The sequence below is a fragment of the Symphalangus syndactylus genome, chromosome 13 (assembly GCF_028878055.3).
Source record: "Symphalangus syndactylus isolate Jambi chromosome 13, NHGRI_mSymSyn1-v2.1_pri, whole genome shotgun sequence".
Lineage (NCBI taxonomy): Eukaryota > Metazoa > Chordata > Mammalia > Primates > Hylobatidae > Symphalangus > Symphalangus syndactylus.
The window spans coordinates 119484546-119502142 of record NC_072435.2 but is presented as its reverse complement, the minus strand read 5'-3'; the positions used below and the strand labels follow the sequence as shown (position 1 = coordinate 119502142).

The 17597-nt window shown below is 45.5% G+C and overlaps 1 protein-coding gene across 9 annotated transcripts in view; it reads right to left on the bottom strand.

Annotated features, from left to right (window-relative positions):
• The window catches only part of TCTN2 (tectonic family member 2), a 39641-nt gene that overhangs the window by 1440 nt on the left and 20604 nt on the right, over positions 1 to 17597 (bottom strand). For 4 of the 9 annotated variants that reach the window (XM_055237985.2, XM_055237986.2, XM_063614678.1 and 1 more), the window contains exons 8-16: positions 16896 to 17037; positions 14855 to 14920; positions 12609 to 12743; positions 11982 to 12059; positions 10768 to 10848; positions 10067 to 10178; positions 7147 to 7253; positions 2256 to 2412; positions 105 to 230 (exon numbers count right to left, since the gene is read on the bottom strand). In XM_055237985.2, coding sequence (XP_055093960.1) covers positions 105 to 230; positions 2256 to 2412; positions 7147 to 7253; positions 10067 to 10178; positions 10768 to 10848; positions 11982 to 12059; positions 12609 to 12743; positions 14855 to 14920; positions 16896 to 17037 — 1004 coding nt within the window. Of the gene's footprint in view, positions 1 to 104; positions 231 to 2255; positions 2413 to 2794; positions 6921 to 7146; positions 7254 to 10066; positions 10179 to 10767; positions 10849 to 11981; positions 12060 to 12608; positions 12744 to 14854; positions 14921 to 16895; positions 17038 to 17597 lie in introns of those variants that run through there. The other 5 variants (XM_055237988.2, XM_063614682.1, XM_063614680.1 and 2 more) reach the window with 3 other exon arrangements.

Sequence of the window (17597 nt, the reverse complement as noted above, 5' to 3'; positions counted from 1 at the left end):
CTACAAGTGAGAAGTTTCAGAACTTGATTAAAGGAATAAACTTCCAATTTTCAAATGTCTATTTTTCTGCTTCCTAATGTCAACTAGGTGAGCAACTGGAGTACCTTGTCAGGGGGCGGGGTAACTGTGCAGGAATTTTAATAAACTGGACGGATGCACTGATAGGGAGAAGGTCGGCCTTGTGCTCACAGGTGAGCCCACACTGGTACTGCCAGTTCACTGAGGAGAACCTAGGAGGGAAAGATCACATGGTCAGCATAGCCACCATTCAGTTCTATTCCACCAAGAACAGCAGGTAACGGATGCAATCACAATATAACCTGAGGTTCTCCTAAGAAGTTTCGCATTCTACCTGTGCTGTTTTTTCTTTGTATTTGTCCATTGTCTTTGTCCATTTCCACAGACAGATCCAAGGAGAAGAGAAACTCCTAATAACCCGTCATGGGCCTGCGGCCCAGCGACATCTGCCAGTCTTGTGGTCAGTCTCACTCCTCTCCAGCCAGTGCATTTTATACAGGTGCTATCAAAGGTACCTTTGTTCATCGCCTGTTTTTCTCAAACAATATAATAATAAAAGCAGCAGCTAGCCACTTATTGAGGGCTTTCCACGTTCGAGGCACAGAAATAACCTGCTTGCAACACACCATCTCATGTTATCCTCAAAAGAGTACTGCGGAGGTGATAACTGCACTCCCATTTTCCATTGCAGAGCCACCACTCTCCATTCCCAGTTCAGTGGAGCAGAAGGGATTGGCTCTAATCCAGAGGTGCACCCATTACCTAAGCCTAGCCAATAAGAGCTGTCCATTGTCCCAGTCATAGAGGGATTGGTTCAGAAAGAAGCACATGACCCAAACTGAACCAATAAAAGTCTGCCTAGATCTATTTTGACAAAGAGGAGGGGCCGGGCGCAGTGGCTCGTGCCTGTAATCCCAGCACTTCAGGAGGCTGAGGCGGGCAGATCACCTCAGGTCGGGAGTTCAAGACCAGCCTGACCAACATGGAGAAACCCCATCTCTACTAAAAATACAAAATCAGCCAGGCAAGGTGCCGCATGCGTGTAACCTCAGCTACTCAGGAGGCTGAGGCAAGATAATCGCTTGAATCCAGGAGGGGAAGGCTGCCAACAACCAAGATGGCGCCACTGCACTCCAGCCTGGGCAACAAGAGTGAAACCCCGCCTCAAAAAAAAGAAAGAAAGAAAGAAAAGAAAGAGGAAAGAGGCTTTCTCCCCACTGGACTTGCTGCAGTGACATAAGCCTGGATTGCTGGTGCTGATCTTTGCCATCTCTTGAGGAGAACCTCCCTGAGAATGAAGCCAACCCAAAGGAAGAGGAGCTAAGATAGGAAAACAAAAAGATCCCTGACCACACTGGAACCATGAACCATGAACTAGCTGTATGTGGATTACTGTGAACTTGAACCAATAAACTCCCCTTTTTGCTTAAGTCAGTATGAACTGGGCGCCTGTCACTTAAAACTGATGGAGGCAGGCTGGGCGTGGTGGCTCATGCCTGTAATCCCAGCACTTTGAGAGGCCGAGGCGGGCAGATCCTGAGGTCAGGAGATTGAGACCATCCTGGCCAAAAGGGTGAAACCCTGTCTTTACTAAAAATACAAAAAGTAGCTGGACGTGGTGGCACGTGCCTGTAATCCCAGCTACTCGGGAGACTGAGGCAGGAGAATCGCTTGAACCAGAGAGTCGGAGGTTGCAGTGAGCTGAGATATTGCCACTGCACACTAGCCTGGAGATGGAGCAAGACTCTGTCTCAAAAAAAAAAACTGATGGAGGCTTGATACATAAAGGTATTATCACCATATTACAGAGGAGGAAACTACAGCTCAGAAAGGTTAAGTAATTGGCCAGTGCCACACAGCTCCTAAGTAGGACAGCCATGATTTGAACCTATCTGCTGCCAAAGTCTGTAACCACAGACAATGTTCTCTGATCAGCATATCAGTTACATTCATGGATTTCAAAATATACTTAGCACTAAGGAGCCCTTTATTCATCTTTGTACTCCCTAAAATACCTTGCAGACTCTCTTACACACGGCTTTATAAATACTTGTGAGAATAAGTCTCCATTATACACATAGTTCATACATATTCTATATGTGCATATAAACATCTTGCTAATAATTGCAAGTTGTAAATAAACAATCAGTTTCTAAATAAACATTTCCCTATTGTTCGGAATGCTCTCAACTTTCCTGACTCTCTCTAAACTACAGTGATCCAAGATGTGATCATACCTTGTCTCTACGCCAAGTATCTCCTGCTGAGTAATCCCTTCCACTGCGCCAGCATCCGAGATGAGGATGCGGATGCTCAGGTGAGCAGGAATATCCAGGCACATGCCGTTCACACTGCTAGCCAGCTGGTCTGCACCTGGATCAGGGGCATCTACACCTATAGAAATGTTAAGTTATACACTTTTCAAAGAATAATTTGATAAGTTTTCCTACAATGTCATAATAACCAAAATGGGGAATACTATCAGGCAGGCATCACATTAATGAGGATTTAGTCTCTTACAGGCTCTAGTTACTTGTCATTCCATAACTGTGTTATCCCTTAAAGTCTACAAGGCATAGGATGGAACTAATAAAAATTGTGTTTAAAATGTTTCCTTGTATGGGCCGGACGCAGTGGCTCACACCGTAATCCCAGCACTTTGGGAGGCCGAGGCGGGCAGATCACGAGGTCAAGAGATCGAGACCATTCTGGCCAACATGGTGAAACCCTGTCTCTACTAAAAGTACAAAAATTAGCTGGGCATGGTGGCGCTCACCTGTAGTCCCAGTTACTTGGGAGGCTGAGGCAGGAGAATGGCGTGAACCTGGGAGGCGGAGCTTGCAGTGAGCCAAGATCACGCCACTGCACTGCAGCCTGGTGACAGAGTGAGACTCCGTCTCAAAAAAAAAAAAAAGTTTCCTTGTATGTTAGCCAGTCACTAGAACTCAAAAGCCCTGACCCACATATTAAAGCCATAAATCATGATTCAGTTTCCAAGCTCCCACTGAAATCTACCCAGCCTTTTAACAGAAACATATATAATTGCAGTAAAATGCCATCGTTATTCCATGCAGTCACAGTTCTAGTAAAAGCTGTGTAAGACATTTAAAATCCATACTAACAACTTTAGGCCAGGCACAGTGGCTCATGCCGATAATCCTAGCACTTTGGGAGGTCGAGGTAGAAGCACTGCTTGAGCCCAGGAGTTTGGGACCAGCCTGGGCAACATGGCAAAACCCTGTCTTCTCGAGAAAAATAAAATAGCCAGGCATGGTGGCACACACCTGTAGCACACACCAGCTACCCAGAAGGCTGAGGTGAGAGGATTGCTTCAGCCTGGGAAGTCGAGGCTGCGGTGAGCCACGATGGCATGGCGCCACTACACTCCAGCCTGGACAAGAGTGAGAACCTCATCTCAAAAAATAAAAATAAAAATCAGTTGGGCATGGTGGTTCACGCCTGTAATCCCAGCACCTTGGGAGGCTGAGGTGGGTGGATGACCTGAGGTCAGGAGTTCAAGACCAGCCTGGCCAACATAGTGAAACTCTGTCTCTACTAAAAATATAAAAATTGGCCAGGCATGGTGGCACATGCCTGTAATCCCAGCTACTTGGGAGGCTGAGGCAGGAGAATCACTTGAACCTGGGAGGTGGAGGTTGCAGTGAGCCGAGATCATGCCACTGCACTCCAGCCTGGGCAACAAAGTGAGACTCCATCTCAAAAAAAAATAATGATAATAATTGAAAAAATAATAATAATAAAACAAAATCCATACTAGCAACTTTAATTAGTATGTATTAGATAGGTAAGTAATTTCCTAATGTGTTACCATAGTATTAATACAACTGGAAGAGAATGAAATTGAATGAGAAATGAATTTGCATTTATCTTGGAGAAAACCCAGCAAGGTCAATGAGAGGAAGTAGGGTAGGTTCTACGGCTCCTCTGAAGGGGGTTCTTTGCTCCTTCAGGGATTCCGAAGGTCAGTAACACTGTTTTATGTCTAATTTCCTTATACATGTGTCAACACCACTTCTGTTTATTAACCAGGATCAAGATTGCTTTTTGGCTCAGACATGAAATAAAAGCTAACCCCTTTCACCTTGAAGGCAACAAAATGTCATCACCACACTGATTTCATACCTCATCAACCTGGGTTCTCCGTCTGGACATTTTCCCTACCATTTATTTCCCAAGTGCTGACTTTTCTCCAGCCCTCAGGGTCATTCCACAGCCTATCTAGCTGGCCTGGGTGGCAGAGCCCAGGGCTTGACAAGCTCGACCTCTGGGTTCCGTTTGCAAATGAGGATCTAGGTCTGAGCCCAGTGCCTTGAGCACCAGCTAGATAAGCAAACAGCAGCCTGAGTGCCCCGTGGGGGTGGGGGTCCAACAGGACTCCCTACCCAAGTCAGAGAGTGGTCTGGGGCACCTCAAGCTCACAGACATATCACATGATCCATGACCACAGAGGGGGAAGGGAGGGTCCTCATCACCATGACCCCAATCACAAGGAGTGGGCACAATACAGGTGTGTGTCTGTATGGGCTGTTGTGTGAATTCCAGCCCACTGAGCCTAGCTGACCTCAGAGGGGATGGAAAGGGCGAGGGCAGGATCCAGAGGGCTGATCCCTACCCACCAGGCAGAGGAGAGGGGCAGAGCAGCATCTGCAGGGAGAGCAGGGCAGGGGCAAAGCAGATGTGCACACTCATTGGGCTCTTTCTGGTCCCAAAAGGCAATTCCATTAATTAGCTCAATAAAAAAAGCTTTCTATTCAAAGTATTTACACACCCAAGACTCCCCAAGAAACCGGGAAGTTACCTAACTTGCTACCAGGGAACAGAGGAAAGAGGTTGGAATTCCAGGTTTTCATTCTAGCTCTGCCAAAACTCACTGTGACCTTGGGCCTCTGCAACATAACCCAATGAGCTGGATCTCCATGATTCAAAGGACATTTTGGATTCGGAAGTGAAATCGGGCCTGGTGAAGAAGCTTTAAAGTCTGGTTTACCTTTATTCCATGTACATGTGGTACATCTTCTTCCCTTTGTGTATGATCTACTTGCCAATTCAATACTGCAAATACCTTTGGCCAAAGGCACTGGGCTGTCAAGTCTTTCTATCTGGCCCCCATCCCCATGATCCCTGCTATTATTAGATCTGTTGCACCTTTTTTTTTTTTTTTTTTTTTTTTTTGTGAGACGGAGTCTCGCTCTGTCGCCCAGGCTGGAGTGCAGTGGCGCAATCTCGGCTCAAGCTCCGCCTCCCGGGTTCCCGCCATTCTCCTGCCTCAGCCTCCTGAGTAGCTGGGACTACAGGCGCCTGCCACTACGCCCAGCTAATTTTTTTTTTTTATATATTTTTAGTAGAGATGGGGTTTCACCTGTGTTAGCCAGGATGATCTCGATCTCCTGACCTCGTGATCCACCCACCTCGGCCTCCCAAAGTGCTGGGATTACAGGCGTGAGCCACCGAGCCCGGCCAATCCGTTGCACCTTAATTACTTTCTTTCTTGACAGCTTTATTGAGATATAGTTCACATACTATACAATCCACCCACTTAAAGTGTGCAATTCGATGGTTTCTGGTATAGTCACAAAGCTGTGTAACAATCAGCAGATTCTATTTTAGAACATTTTATCACTCTGCGAAGAAATCCTTTACCCACGGCAGTCTCTCCACATTTCCTCCCAACTCCTCCACCTCCGGCATCCACTAATCTGCTGTCTCTATACATTGCCCGTTCTGGACACTGCATATAAATTGAGTCATACAATACGTGGTCTTTTGTGTCTGGCTTCTATCACAATATTTTCAATCACTTTATTTTCTTTTAAGTTAACAAAATTACCTTTATAAATTCCAAAGTCAATTCTCAAATGCCTGTATTCCTGGCAATCAAAAACAGCAATGCAAATGGAAGTGCACTAAAACTCTTCAAACCTTGCTTGGACTTTGTTTTAATGTATTTTATTTTATTTTGTTTTATTTTTAGAGTCAGGATCTTGCTCTGTCATCCAGGTTGGAGTGTGGTGGTGTAATCAGAGCTCACTGTAGCCTCAAACTCCTAGGCTCCAGCGATCCTCTTTCCTCAGCATCCCAAGTAGCTGGGACTGCAGGGACATGCCACCACATCCGACTAATTTTTTAAATTTTTCGTAGAGACAAGGTCTCACTATGTTGCCCAGGCTGGTCTTAAGCTCCTGGCCTCAGCCGGGCACGGTGGCTAACGCCTATAATCCCAGCACTTTGGGAGGCTGAGGCAGGTGGATCACAAGGTCAGGAGTTCAAGACCAGCCTGGCCAACATGGTGAAACCCCATCTCTATTTTAAAAATACAAAAATTAGCCAGGCGTGGTGGTGGGCACCTGTAATCCCAGCTACTCGGGAGGCTGAGGCAGGAGAATCACCTGAACCCAGGAGGCAGAGGTTGCAGTGAGCCGAGATTGTGCCATTCCACTCCAGCATGGGTGACAAGAGCAAGACTCCGTCTCAAAAACAAAACAAAACAAAACAAAACAAAAACTCCTGGCCTCAAGCAATCCTCTTGCATTGGCCTCCCAAAGCGCTGGGATTATAGGCGTCAGCCACTGCTCCCAGCCTAGACTTTCTTTCACAAAGACGGTTGTTGGCCAGGCACAGGGGCTCATGCCTGTAATCCCAATACTTTAAGAGGCTGGGGTGGGCAGATCACTTAAGCCCAGGAGTTAATGACCAGCCTGGGCAACATGGCGAAACCCATTTCTACAAATAATACAAAAAATTAGCCAGATGTGGTGGCACACACCTGTGGTGCCAGCTACTTGGAAGGCTGAGGCGAGAGGATCCCTTGAGCCTGGGAGTATGAGGCTGCAATGAGCTGTGACTGTACCACTGCACTCCAGCCTGGGTGACAGAATGAAACCCTGTCTCAAAAAAAAAAAAAAAAAATACCAAGAAAGTCATCGTGAATAAGAAGAAAAAGACATGCCAAGTTTCCTGCCTGGAGAGCTAACCCCTGGGCAAACGTCCAGTTAAGCCGCAGTCAAGCCTCAGGAAGATGACCTACTGGGTTGGGCTGTAATGCTGCGACTACAGTTGGTAGTCATAGCAACCAAGTTACAGGCTTTATTGTACCCGGGTTTGACTTACGTATTATTTCGAGCCAGCCATCACTAAGATCAGCATAATCGGAGTTGCCTCTCATTGCAACATGAGTCACTTGTATTAATGAATCAAGTCTTTCAACAGCATTCTCCCTGCAAGAGAGTAAGACATTTCTCAGCTCATGGCCAGCAGGTCTTGTCCTAAAGTCATTTCCAGTGAATGTCCGGGTTTCACTTCTGAGTGCCTAAATTAAAAACTGCCAGAGGAACTGGCATTAAAAACTGGCTGGGTGTCACCCATGCACTAGATGTGTTTGATGGCCTTTCCAGGATGGACCTACACACCTGGGGGAGACAAACAAAAGCAATCTTTTACTTTAGACTTAAAATGTTAGTAACTTAGCCAGGTGCAGTGGCTCACACCTGTAATCCCAACACTTTGGGAGCCTGAGGTGGGAGGATTGCTTGAGCTTAGGAGTTCAAGACCAGCCTGGGCAACAGGGCGAAACTCTGCCTCTACAAAAAAAATACAAAAATTAGCCAGGCATGGTGGCATGCACCTATAGTCCCAACTACTCGGGAGGCTGAGGTGGGAGGAGCACATAAGCCTTGTGGGGTTAAGGCTACAGTGAGCTGAGATCGTACCACTGCACTCCAGCCTAGGTGACAGAGCAAGACTCTGTCTCAAAAAAAAAAAAAAAAAAAAAAAAAATGTTAGTAACTTAAGTTGGGAATCACATGGTTCACAAACTCTGCCGACTGTCACCAAACTTAGGAGGGAGGTAGAGCACACATCAAGTTACCAGGATAAGTTCGTGGGCCAGAGTGATCCAACAGTAAAAGTAACCTAAATATCTAGCTGGAATTTTGAGTCATAAAATTAAGTGAAGACTAAGAGTTGGAACGTAGCATTCCCTCCTTCCCAGTACTGTCATTGAAGGGTACAAATCTTATGAACTGCAGGAGAGGGACTCTGCCCATGGACTCAGGTCTCACAATCTATAATCAGGAGCTGCTGCCAATAATTTGTACCAGTTTTCCCTAACTTCTCAATGTTTCCCCCATTTCTTCCTGCTTCCCAAAGAACTACACATCTTGGGATATGTAACAGATAAAATGTGTGTAAGAATGCATGCAGGCCGGGCATAATGGTTCATGCTTGTAACCCCAGCACTTTGGAAGGCCAAGGCAGGAGGATCGTTTGAGCCCAGGAGTTTCAGAGCAGCCTGAACAACATGGTGAAACCCCATCTCTACAAAAAATATGAAAAATCAGCCAGGCATTACAGCACACACCTCTACTCCAAGATAGTCAGGGGTCTGAACTGCGAGGATCACCTGAACTCGAGAGGGTCAGGCTGCAACGAGCCGTGATCACACCACTGCACTCCAGTCTGGGTAATGGAGTGAGACCTTGTCTCAGAAAACAAACAAGCCAAAAAGAATGCATGCAATCAAAACCACAATGAGATACCACTTAGTATCTATTAGGATGGCTACTGTCAAAAAAAAAAAAAAAACCAAGGCTGGGCACAGTGGCTCACACCTGTAATCCCAGCACTTTAGGAGGCTGAGGCGGGCAGATCACCTGAGGTCGGGAGTTCAAGACCAGCCTGACCAACATGGAGAAACCCCGTCTCTACTAAAAATACAAAATTAGCCAGGCGAGGTGGCACATGCCTGTAATCCCAGCTACTCGGGAGGCTGAGGCAGGAGAATCGCTTGAACCTGGGAGGCGGAGGCTGCAGTGAGCAGAGATTATGCCATTGCACTCCAGCCTGGGCAACAAGAGTGAAACTCTGTCTCAAAAAACAAAAACAAAAACAGAATATATAGGCCGGCAGAGTGGCTCACGCCTGTAATCCCAGCACTTTAGGAGGCCAAGGCAGGTGGAGGAACACCTGAGCCTGGGGAGGTTGGGGCTGCAGTAAGCCATGATTGCACCACTGCACCCCAGCCTGGGAAACACAGTGAGACCCTGTCTCAAAAAAAAAATTAATCACCCCAGTTATACTTTGCTCTGGCCTTTTTCATAGCTCTAGGAGTATAAGGGTCCAGTGAGGCCAGGTGCGGTGGCTCATGCCTATAATCCCAGCACTTTGGGAGGCCGAGGTGGGCAAGGTCACTTGAGGTTAGGAGTTCGAGACCAACATGGTGAAACCCCGTCTCTACTAAAAATACAAAAAAAAAATCAGCCAGGCGTGGTGGTGCATGCCTGTAATCCCAGCTGCTAGGGAGGCTAGGACAGGAGAATTGCTTGAATCGGAGAGGCAGAAGCTGCAATGAGCCGAGATCGCACCACTGCACTCCAGCCTAGGTGACAAAGTGAGACTTCATCTCAACAAAAAAAACCACACAACAACAACAAAAAAGGTTCCAATGAGCTGAACAAACTTTGCCAGAGAAATGTATTTAAATGTGGATGAAATTTGCTTAAATGTGGATGAACTGGCTCTAGTCCAAAGAAAAAGGTCTATTTTCCCTCATATTGATGTTTGAATCAACTCTAAATTGTATTACATGTCTGTATTTATTATCATTTTTACACATTTTTTTTTTTTTTTTTTTGAGACGGAGTCTTGCTCTGTCGCCCAGGCTGGAGTGCAGTGGCGCAGTCTCGGCTCACTGCAAGCTCCGCCTCCCGGGTTCACGCCATTCTCCTGCCTCAGCCTCTCCGAGTAGCTGGGACTACAGGCGCCCGCCACCGCGCCCGGCTTATTTTTTTTTTTTATACATTTAGTAGAGACAGGGTTTCACCATGGTCTCGATCTCCTGACCTCGTGATCCGCCCGCCTCGGCCTCCCAAAGTGCTGGGATTACAAGCGTGAGCCACCGCGCCCGGCCCATTTTTACACATTTTAATTGACTCTAATTTTTCATATTCATGTTGTCTTTGATATTCATGTAGTGAGTTAATTCTAGGCAAACCATTCACATTGCCAATAAATTCATCAATGAAACACTTACCTGAGCTGAGTACAATTTTCATTAATCCCGACTTCTAACAGGCATCCAGAGAGTACATTTTCTCCAAATAAAATGGGTTTGAAAGTTGCTGATGTACACAGACCCCTTCCAGCTATAAAAGAAAAAGATTATCCTCTTGCTACTTTTTGCTAAACAAAAGTAAAGATTAACTTCAGTTTTTCGTGAAAAACAGAAAACAGTAAGTAGAAATAAAGTTGCCAGTTTTCAAAAACTGAGATCACTGTTAGTCTAATCCTTTCAAAGCTGAACAAAGGTGCCTTTATCAGACTTCTCAGATCCTGAGCGGTGGTTTCTTCGGAAGTGACACTGCCTCTGGCAGATGTGCGTAATTACCATTGAAGCACAGATTTCCTGCAGTTCAGAATGAAGTTATTTTCATGTCTCCAATTAGCACCATCCTGGGCTACAGGCAACAATAACATGGGACTCAAGCCAATCTCACATTTCAAACTCTTCTACTAGCAACCAGCACTTCAGGTGCAAACAATGTTAGCATTCCTTTTTAAAAAGCTGTAGAAGCAGGAAAAACCATCACCACTGTTATTCAGCAGCACGTACCTCTCTGCTAAATAAACCAACTGGGCTTTAAAATAATTGACTATTTGATTAGATTCAAAATATGGTAATACTTCTAGCACCAGTTTGCCAAAGGGCTAATCATAATGACCAAACCGGATTACCCGATTGCCAAAGATGTAAAGTCGTGACAGTATTCATCCTGTTGCTATTTAGAGCTCGGACAGGCTTGCCAAGTTGGTAACCTAGATAAACACAACAAAGGAGCGTGAGCCTGTTTCCTCCAGCATAGCAAGCCCTAACTCTGCAAATAATACAAGAGTCATGCGCAAAGAAAGAAAACACATAGGCGAAGCTTTCGAAAATACCCTTGAGAGAAAGATGGCACCTTCATGTCTCTCAAAAAAAACAGTAGCTAAAGAGAAAGAATGCTTCACATTTACAGCAACTTGTTACTATGTACAACAGACTATGTAAAAAAAAAAAAAAAAATTACATTGCTATCACAAAAAGAATACCATGTCAGCCAGGTGTAGTGGCTCACGCCTGTAATCCTAGCACTTTGGGAGGCCGAGGTGGGTGGATCACCTGAGGTCAGGAGTTCGAGACCAGTATGGCCAATATGGCGAAACCCAGTCTCTACTAAAAGTACGAAAATTTGCTGAGGGTGTTGGTGGGCACCTGTAATCCCAGCTACTTGGGAGGCTGAGGCAGGAGAATCGCTTCAACCTGGAAGATGGAGGTTGCAATGAGCCCAAATCGTGCCATTGCACTCCAGCCTGGGCGACAAGAGTGAAACCCTGTCTCAAAAAAAAAAAAAAAAAAAAAAAACGAATACAGTGCCACAACAGAGAATAAAGAGGCTGGGGCAGTGGCTCATGCCTGTAATCACAACACTTTGGGAGGCTAAGGCCAGGGGATCACTTGAGGTCAGGAGTTCAAGACCAGCCTGGCCAACACAGTGAACAACAGCCTGTCTCTACTAAAAATATAAAAATTATATTAAAGTGAGCAACCCTGAAAGCCTCTCTTTGGAGAAGTAGCAGATGAATAAAGCTTCCTGTGTTCTGTGATTAAAAAAAAAAAAAAGCCAGGCATGGTGGTGTGCACCTGTAATCCCAGCTACTCAGGAGGACGAGGCAAGAAAATCTCTTGAACCGAGAAGGTGGAGGTTGCAGTGAGCCGAGATTGCGCCACTGCACTCCAGACTGGGCAACAGAGCAAGACTCCGTCTCAAAAAAAGAAAAAGAAAGAATAGGGAAAAAGGTCAGAGTCAGAAACTAAAATTGGAGAGAGTTACTTATAATCATCCTGATGGCTGGGAGTGTTGAACTAAAGTATGTTTGTAAGATCAGTGACTGGCATATACTCATCTTACCTGGATTTCCAGATAATTCTTCTTCATTACCACTATTATAGCTTAAAAATTTTACTACAAATCTCTGTGTCATTATCCCTAGAAATAAAACAAAATAAAATATAATGTGCACCATTTCAATAGGAAAAGAAATTATTCTCCATAGCGTTTTACCTTAAAATTGCATTTTGTCTTGCAAAGTATACTCTCGTTGATTAAATCATAAATGCACATAAGAGACAAGTCTTAGTTTTTTTTTTTTTTGTTTTGTTTTTTTTTTGAGACGGAGTCTCGCTCTGTCGCCCAGGCTGGAGTGCAGTGGCGCAATCTCGGCTCACTGCAAGCTCTGCCTCCTGGGTTCACGCCATTCTCCTGCCTCAGCCTCTCCGAGTAGCTGGGACTACAGGCGCCCGCCACCACGCCCGGCTAATTTTTTGTATTTTTAGTAGAGACGGGGTTTCACTGTGGTCTCGATCTCCTGACCTCGTGATCCCCCCGCCTCGGCCTCCCAAAGTGCTGGGATTACAAGCGTGAGCCACCGCGCCCGGCCCCTAACTTAGTTTTATGGGTTATAATTATGGCAATCTTGAAAAGAGAAAAAAAAATACTTTTCAGTGAAAGCATGCTTGCTACCCTCATCAAAGTTACCTTTCTGGTGGGCATTAATCTCTGCCCTAATAATTTTAACATTTATTTCACTGATGGTATTATTATTCCATTTGAAAATATAATGTTCTTCCACATTCACAATTCTGGGGGCTGATCCGTTATTTAAAGGAGTTTCTGCAAATACAAGAATATGTTCACAAATTAAAGACCCTCTTTGAGCCTGACTCTATTACTGCGAGGTTCTCTCTGCTTGCATGGCCTTCCCCGAATGCCTTGCCCCCGCCCTCCCTATCTCCAGCTCCCTAACATGGCATGGTCACTGCTTCCTTGAGGAAGCCTGCCCCGGTCCCACCAAGTCAGCATTAGCTGCCTCTTCTATGCCATCACGGTACCCAGAATGAGATCTTTTCCTTTCATTTCTATATCCCCAGCACTTGGCTCATAGCTTGCCATGGAGCATGCACTTGGTAAAATGTTTGTGAGAAGAAAGACCAGAGGGTCAGTTCTGCCAGGGCCGCGACCCGCTATCTAGTTCCCTACTACGGCGTAGGAACTCCACTAACATTTGATGAGCTAATGAATAAATCTGAGAAGTACAACACATCAGAAAGAGACACCCGGCACTTGGGGAGGCCGAGGTGGGTGGATCACCTGAGGTCAGGAGTTCAAGACCAGCCTGGCCAACATATGGTGAAACCCCGTCTCTACTAAAAATACAAACATTAGGCTGGGCGCGGTGGCTCACGCCTGTAATCCCAGCACTTTGGGAGGCTGAGGCAGGCGGATCACGAAGTCAGGAGTTCAAGACCAGCCTGGCCAACATAGTGAAACCCCCTCTCTACTAAAAATACAAAAAATTAGCCAGGCATAGGGGCAGGCACCCGTAATCCCAGCTACTTGGGAGGCTGAGGCAGGAGAATCGCTTGAACCCAGGAGGCAGAGGTTGCAGTGAGTGGAGACTGTGTCACTACACTCCAGCCTGGGTGACAGAGTGAGACTCCGTCTCAAAAAAAAAAAAAAAAACAAAAAAAAAAACAGAAAACAAAAATTAGCTGGGAGTGGTGGCAGGTGTGTGTAATCTCAGCTACTCAGGAGACTAAGGCGTGAGAATCGCTTGAACCTGGGAGGTGGAGGTTACAGTGAGCTGAGATCACCCTACTGCACTCCAACCTGGGCGACAGAGCAAGACTCTGTCTCCAATTAAAAAAAAAGAAAAGAAAGAAATAGTATCCTTCATTAAAAATTAAAGTTCTGGTAAAATTAGCCAAACTGAGCCAGTCACGGTGGCTCATGCCTATAACCCCTACACTTTGGGAGGCCAAGGCAGGTGGATCACCTGAGGTCACGAGTTCGAAACCAGCCTGGCCAACATGGTGAAACCCTGTCTCTACTAAAAGACAAAAATTAGCCAGGCATATGGTGGTGGGCACCTGTAATCCCAGCTACTTGGGAGGCTGAGGCAGGACAATTGCTTGAACCCAGGATGTGAAGGTTACAGTGAGCCAAGATTGCAACATTGCACTCCAGCCTGGGTGACAGAGCAAGACTCCATCTCAAAAAAAAAAAAAAAAAAAATCAGCCAAACTCTACGTAACTTATTTGGCTGCCTCACAATTGGAAAGTTTAATTATCAAAAAAAAAAAAGGAAAGAGAGCAAAAAGTGAAAATGTTGTGCCCTAAAAAGTTCCTTAACTGGTCGGGTGTGGTGGCTCACGCCTATAATCCCAGCACTTTGGGAGGCCAAGGCAAGCAGATCACCTGAGGTCGGGAGTTCGACACCAGCCTGGCCAAAAGGGAGAAACCCCGTCTCTATTAAAAATACAAAATTAGCTGCGTTTGGTGGCGGGTGCCTATAATCCCAGCTACTCAGGGGGCTGAGGCAGGAGAATCGCTTGAACTCGGGAGGCGGAGGTTGCAGTGAGCCGAAATCATGCCATTGCACTCCAGCCTGGGTGACGAGAACAAAACTCTGCCTCGAAAAAAAAAAAAAAAAGAATTCTTTAACTATCAAACATTTAAGAAAAGGTTCATGGAAGCTGGAACTAGAAGGGTCGTGGAACTCAGAGAATCCAGGACTGTGGAGGAGCAGGCTCAAGGTCAGAGAGCACTCTAAAGCCCAGCAAGACAGAACGAGGAACAAATGAAATGCTCCTGGCAGATTTTTCTAACTATTGTGAACCTTTTTAAATGACTAACAAAAATATACACTCTGAGGGTATATATTACTTGTAAGAAATGACATATCTATTTCTGAAGAAATGACGTTGAAGTGTAACATTAAATACCTGTATTGGTGATGAATTTGTCTAGGTCAGTTGCTTCCTCATAGATTACTTTTGGTGTAACTATGCCTAAAGAGATAACATAAATTAACTTCCACAGGCGTACACATGGCCTACCATGATCACACTTACTCAAAGTATAGCTTATCAAGCAAATATGGTGACCGCAACTGCCCAGGGTGCTGACTACAAAACTCTCCCCACTCCCCAAAAAACCATCCGATAGGAGTCCCCATCCTCTTAGCATCTAATTATAACTGAGGAAGAAAATCCACAACAAACACACAAACAAAAACCAGGGTCACTGTGACATAAAAACAAATATGCAGTTCACTGCTGGTGGCAATACAAAATGGTGCAGACACTGTAGAAAACAATTGGCCAGGCGCACTGGCTCACGCCTATAATCCCAGAACTTTGGGAGGCCGAGGCAGGCAGATTGCCTGAGGTCAGGAGTTCAAGACCAGTCTGACCAACATGGTGAAACCTCCTCTCTACAAAAAATATAAAAAAATTAGCCGGGCACGGTGGCTCACGCCTGTAATCCCAGCACTCTGGGAGGCCAAGGTGGGTGGATCACCTGAGGTCAGGAGTTCGAGATCTGCCTGGCCAACATGGTGAAATCCCATCTCTACTAAACTTCATCTCTACTAAAAATACAAAAATTAGCAGGGCGTGGTGGGGGGTGCCTGTAAACCCAGCTACTTGGGAGGCTGAAGCAGGAGAATCACTTGAACCCAGGAGGCAGAGGTTGCCGTGAGCCGATATCGCGCCATCGCACTCCAGCCTGGGGGACAAGAGTGAGACTTCGTCTCAAAAAAAAAAAAAAAAAAATTAGCCAGCTGTGGTGGCGCATGCCTGTAATCTCAGCTACTTGGGAGGCTGAGGCAGGGGAATCGCTTGAACCAGGGAGGTGAAGGTTGCAGTGAGCTGAGATCACGCCACTGCGCTCCAGCCTGGGTGACAGAGCGAGACTCCATCTCAAAAAAATAAAACAAAAAAACAATTTGGTGGGTCCTCAAGAAGTCATATTAGCATGACCTGTCAGTTCCACTCCTAGGTGTCTACCCAAAAGAAATAAAAACACACATCTACACAAAAACTTGGACATGAGTGTTCATGGCAGCGCTATTCACAACAGAGATGAAAACAACCCACATGTCCATCAACTGACGAATGGACAAACACAATGTGCTCTGTCCATGCGACGGACTATGATTCAGCCATAAAAGGGAATGAAGCGCTGCCACACGCTACAACACAGATGAACCATGGAACACCATGCTAAGTGAAAGAAGCCAGACACAAAAGGCCACATAGTGTATGATTCTGTTTCTAGGGAACACCCAGAATAAGCAATCCATGGAGACAGAAAGCAGATTGGTGGCTGCCAGGGGCTGAAGGAAGAGGGGTAGGGAGTGACTGCTAATGGGTACAGATGCCCTTCTGAGGTGACGAAACGTTCTGGAACTAGAGAGAGGTGATGGCGGCACAACAGTGTGGAAGGTACTAATGTCAATGAATTGTACACTTTAAAATGGTTAATTTTGGTGGGACACGGTGGCTTACACCTGTAATCCCAGCACTTTGGGAGGCCTAAGAGAGTGGATCACCTGAGGTCAGGAGCTCAAGGCCAGCCTGGCCAACATGGTGAAACCTCATCTCTACCAAAAACACAAAAATTAGCCAGACATGGTGGCAGGCACCTGCAGTCCCAGCTACCCGGGAAGCTGAGGCAGGAGAATCGCTTGAACTTAGGTGGCGGAGGGTGCAGTGAGCCGAGATCACACCACTGCACTCCAACCTGTGTGATGGAAAAACAAACAAAGAGGCTAATTTTATGTTATTTGAATTTTACTTCAATTTCAAAATAATTAATATGCAATATGCTGTCTTATGGAACTAAACTTTTTCCAAAGAAAATAATTGGCAGTTAAAATATTATTTGAAGTTGAACCAGTAGAACTGATTTATATTCTCATGGGATCATACTTTATATTCATGTTTGGGTCTGTGTTCTTTTTTTCAAAGAAATGTAACATACCTCCTAAGGCAATATTCTTTATCTTCGCATTGATAATACCATCTCGTTCTTGGTATAGTTCCAAATTAGTAACGCATTTCACATCAAAATTGTGAAGAAATGCCACTGGGGCGTTCTGCATACACTGCCCAGCCAGGGACACCTGAGGGAGAAGGGCAAAGCCAACAGATTTATGGCCTCTCTCCTAATCCTACAAAATAGATCAGCATCCCTTAAAATTGTTCTTTCTGCAGCCTGCTCCCATTGCTGGTTTGGTTTCAGCAATGGCAAGTTCACCGACTAGTTGACCCGCTTTAGCAAAACACCTAACTGATTTGCCCATCAAGGTCTGGAAGCCACTGGTTGAGGAGTCACAGTAAATATTATCTAATAAAAACAAAGAAAACCCCTTGTCCTGTTCTATTTAGTTTGCAGAGACATGACTATATTTAACTTCATGTTCTCCCTCATCACAACCAGAGTTTAATACCATAAAAATGGATTCATATGAATAGGAAAGAGAAACTTTCACCTCCCAAGCTTTCTTCCCACAAATAACACTCCTCATAATGTTGAACTTAAAAAAACATTTCAGGTTGGGAGCAGTGGCTCACACCTGTAATCCCATCATTTTGGAAGGCTGTAATGGGAGAATCATTTGAGCCCAGGAGTTCAAGACCAACCTGGGCAACATAGCAAGACCCTGTCTCTACAAAAAGTAAA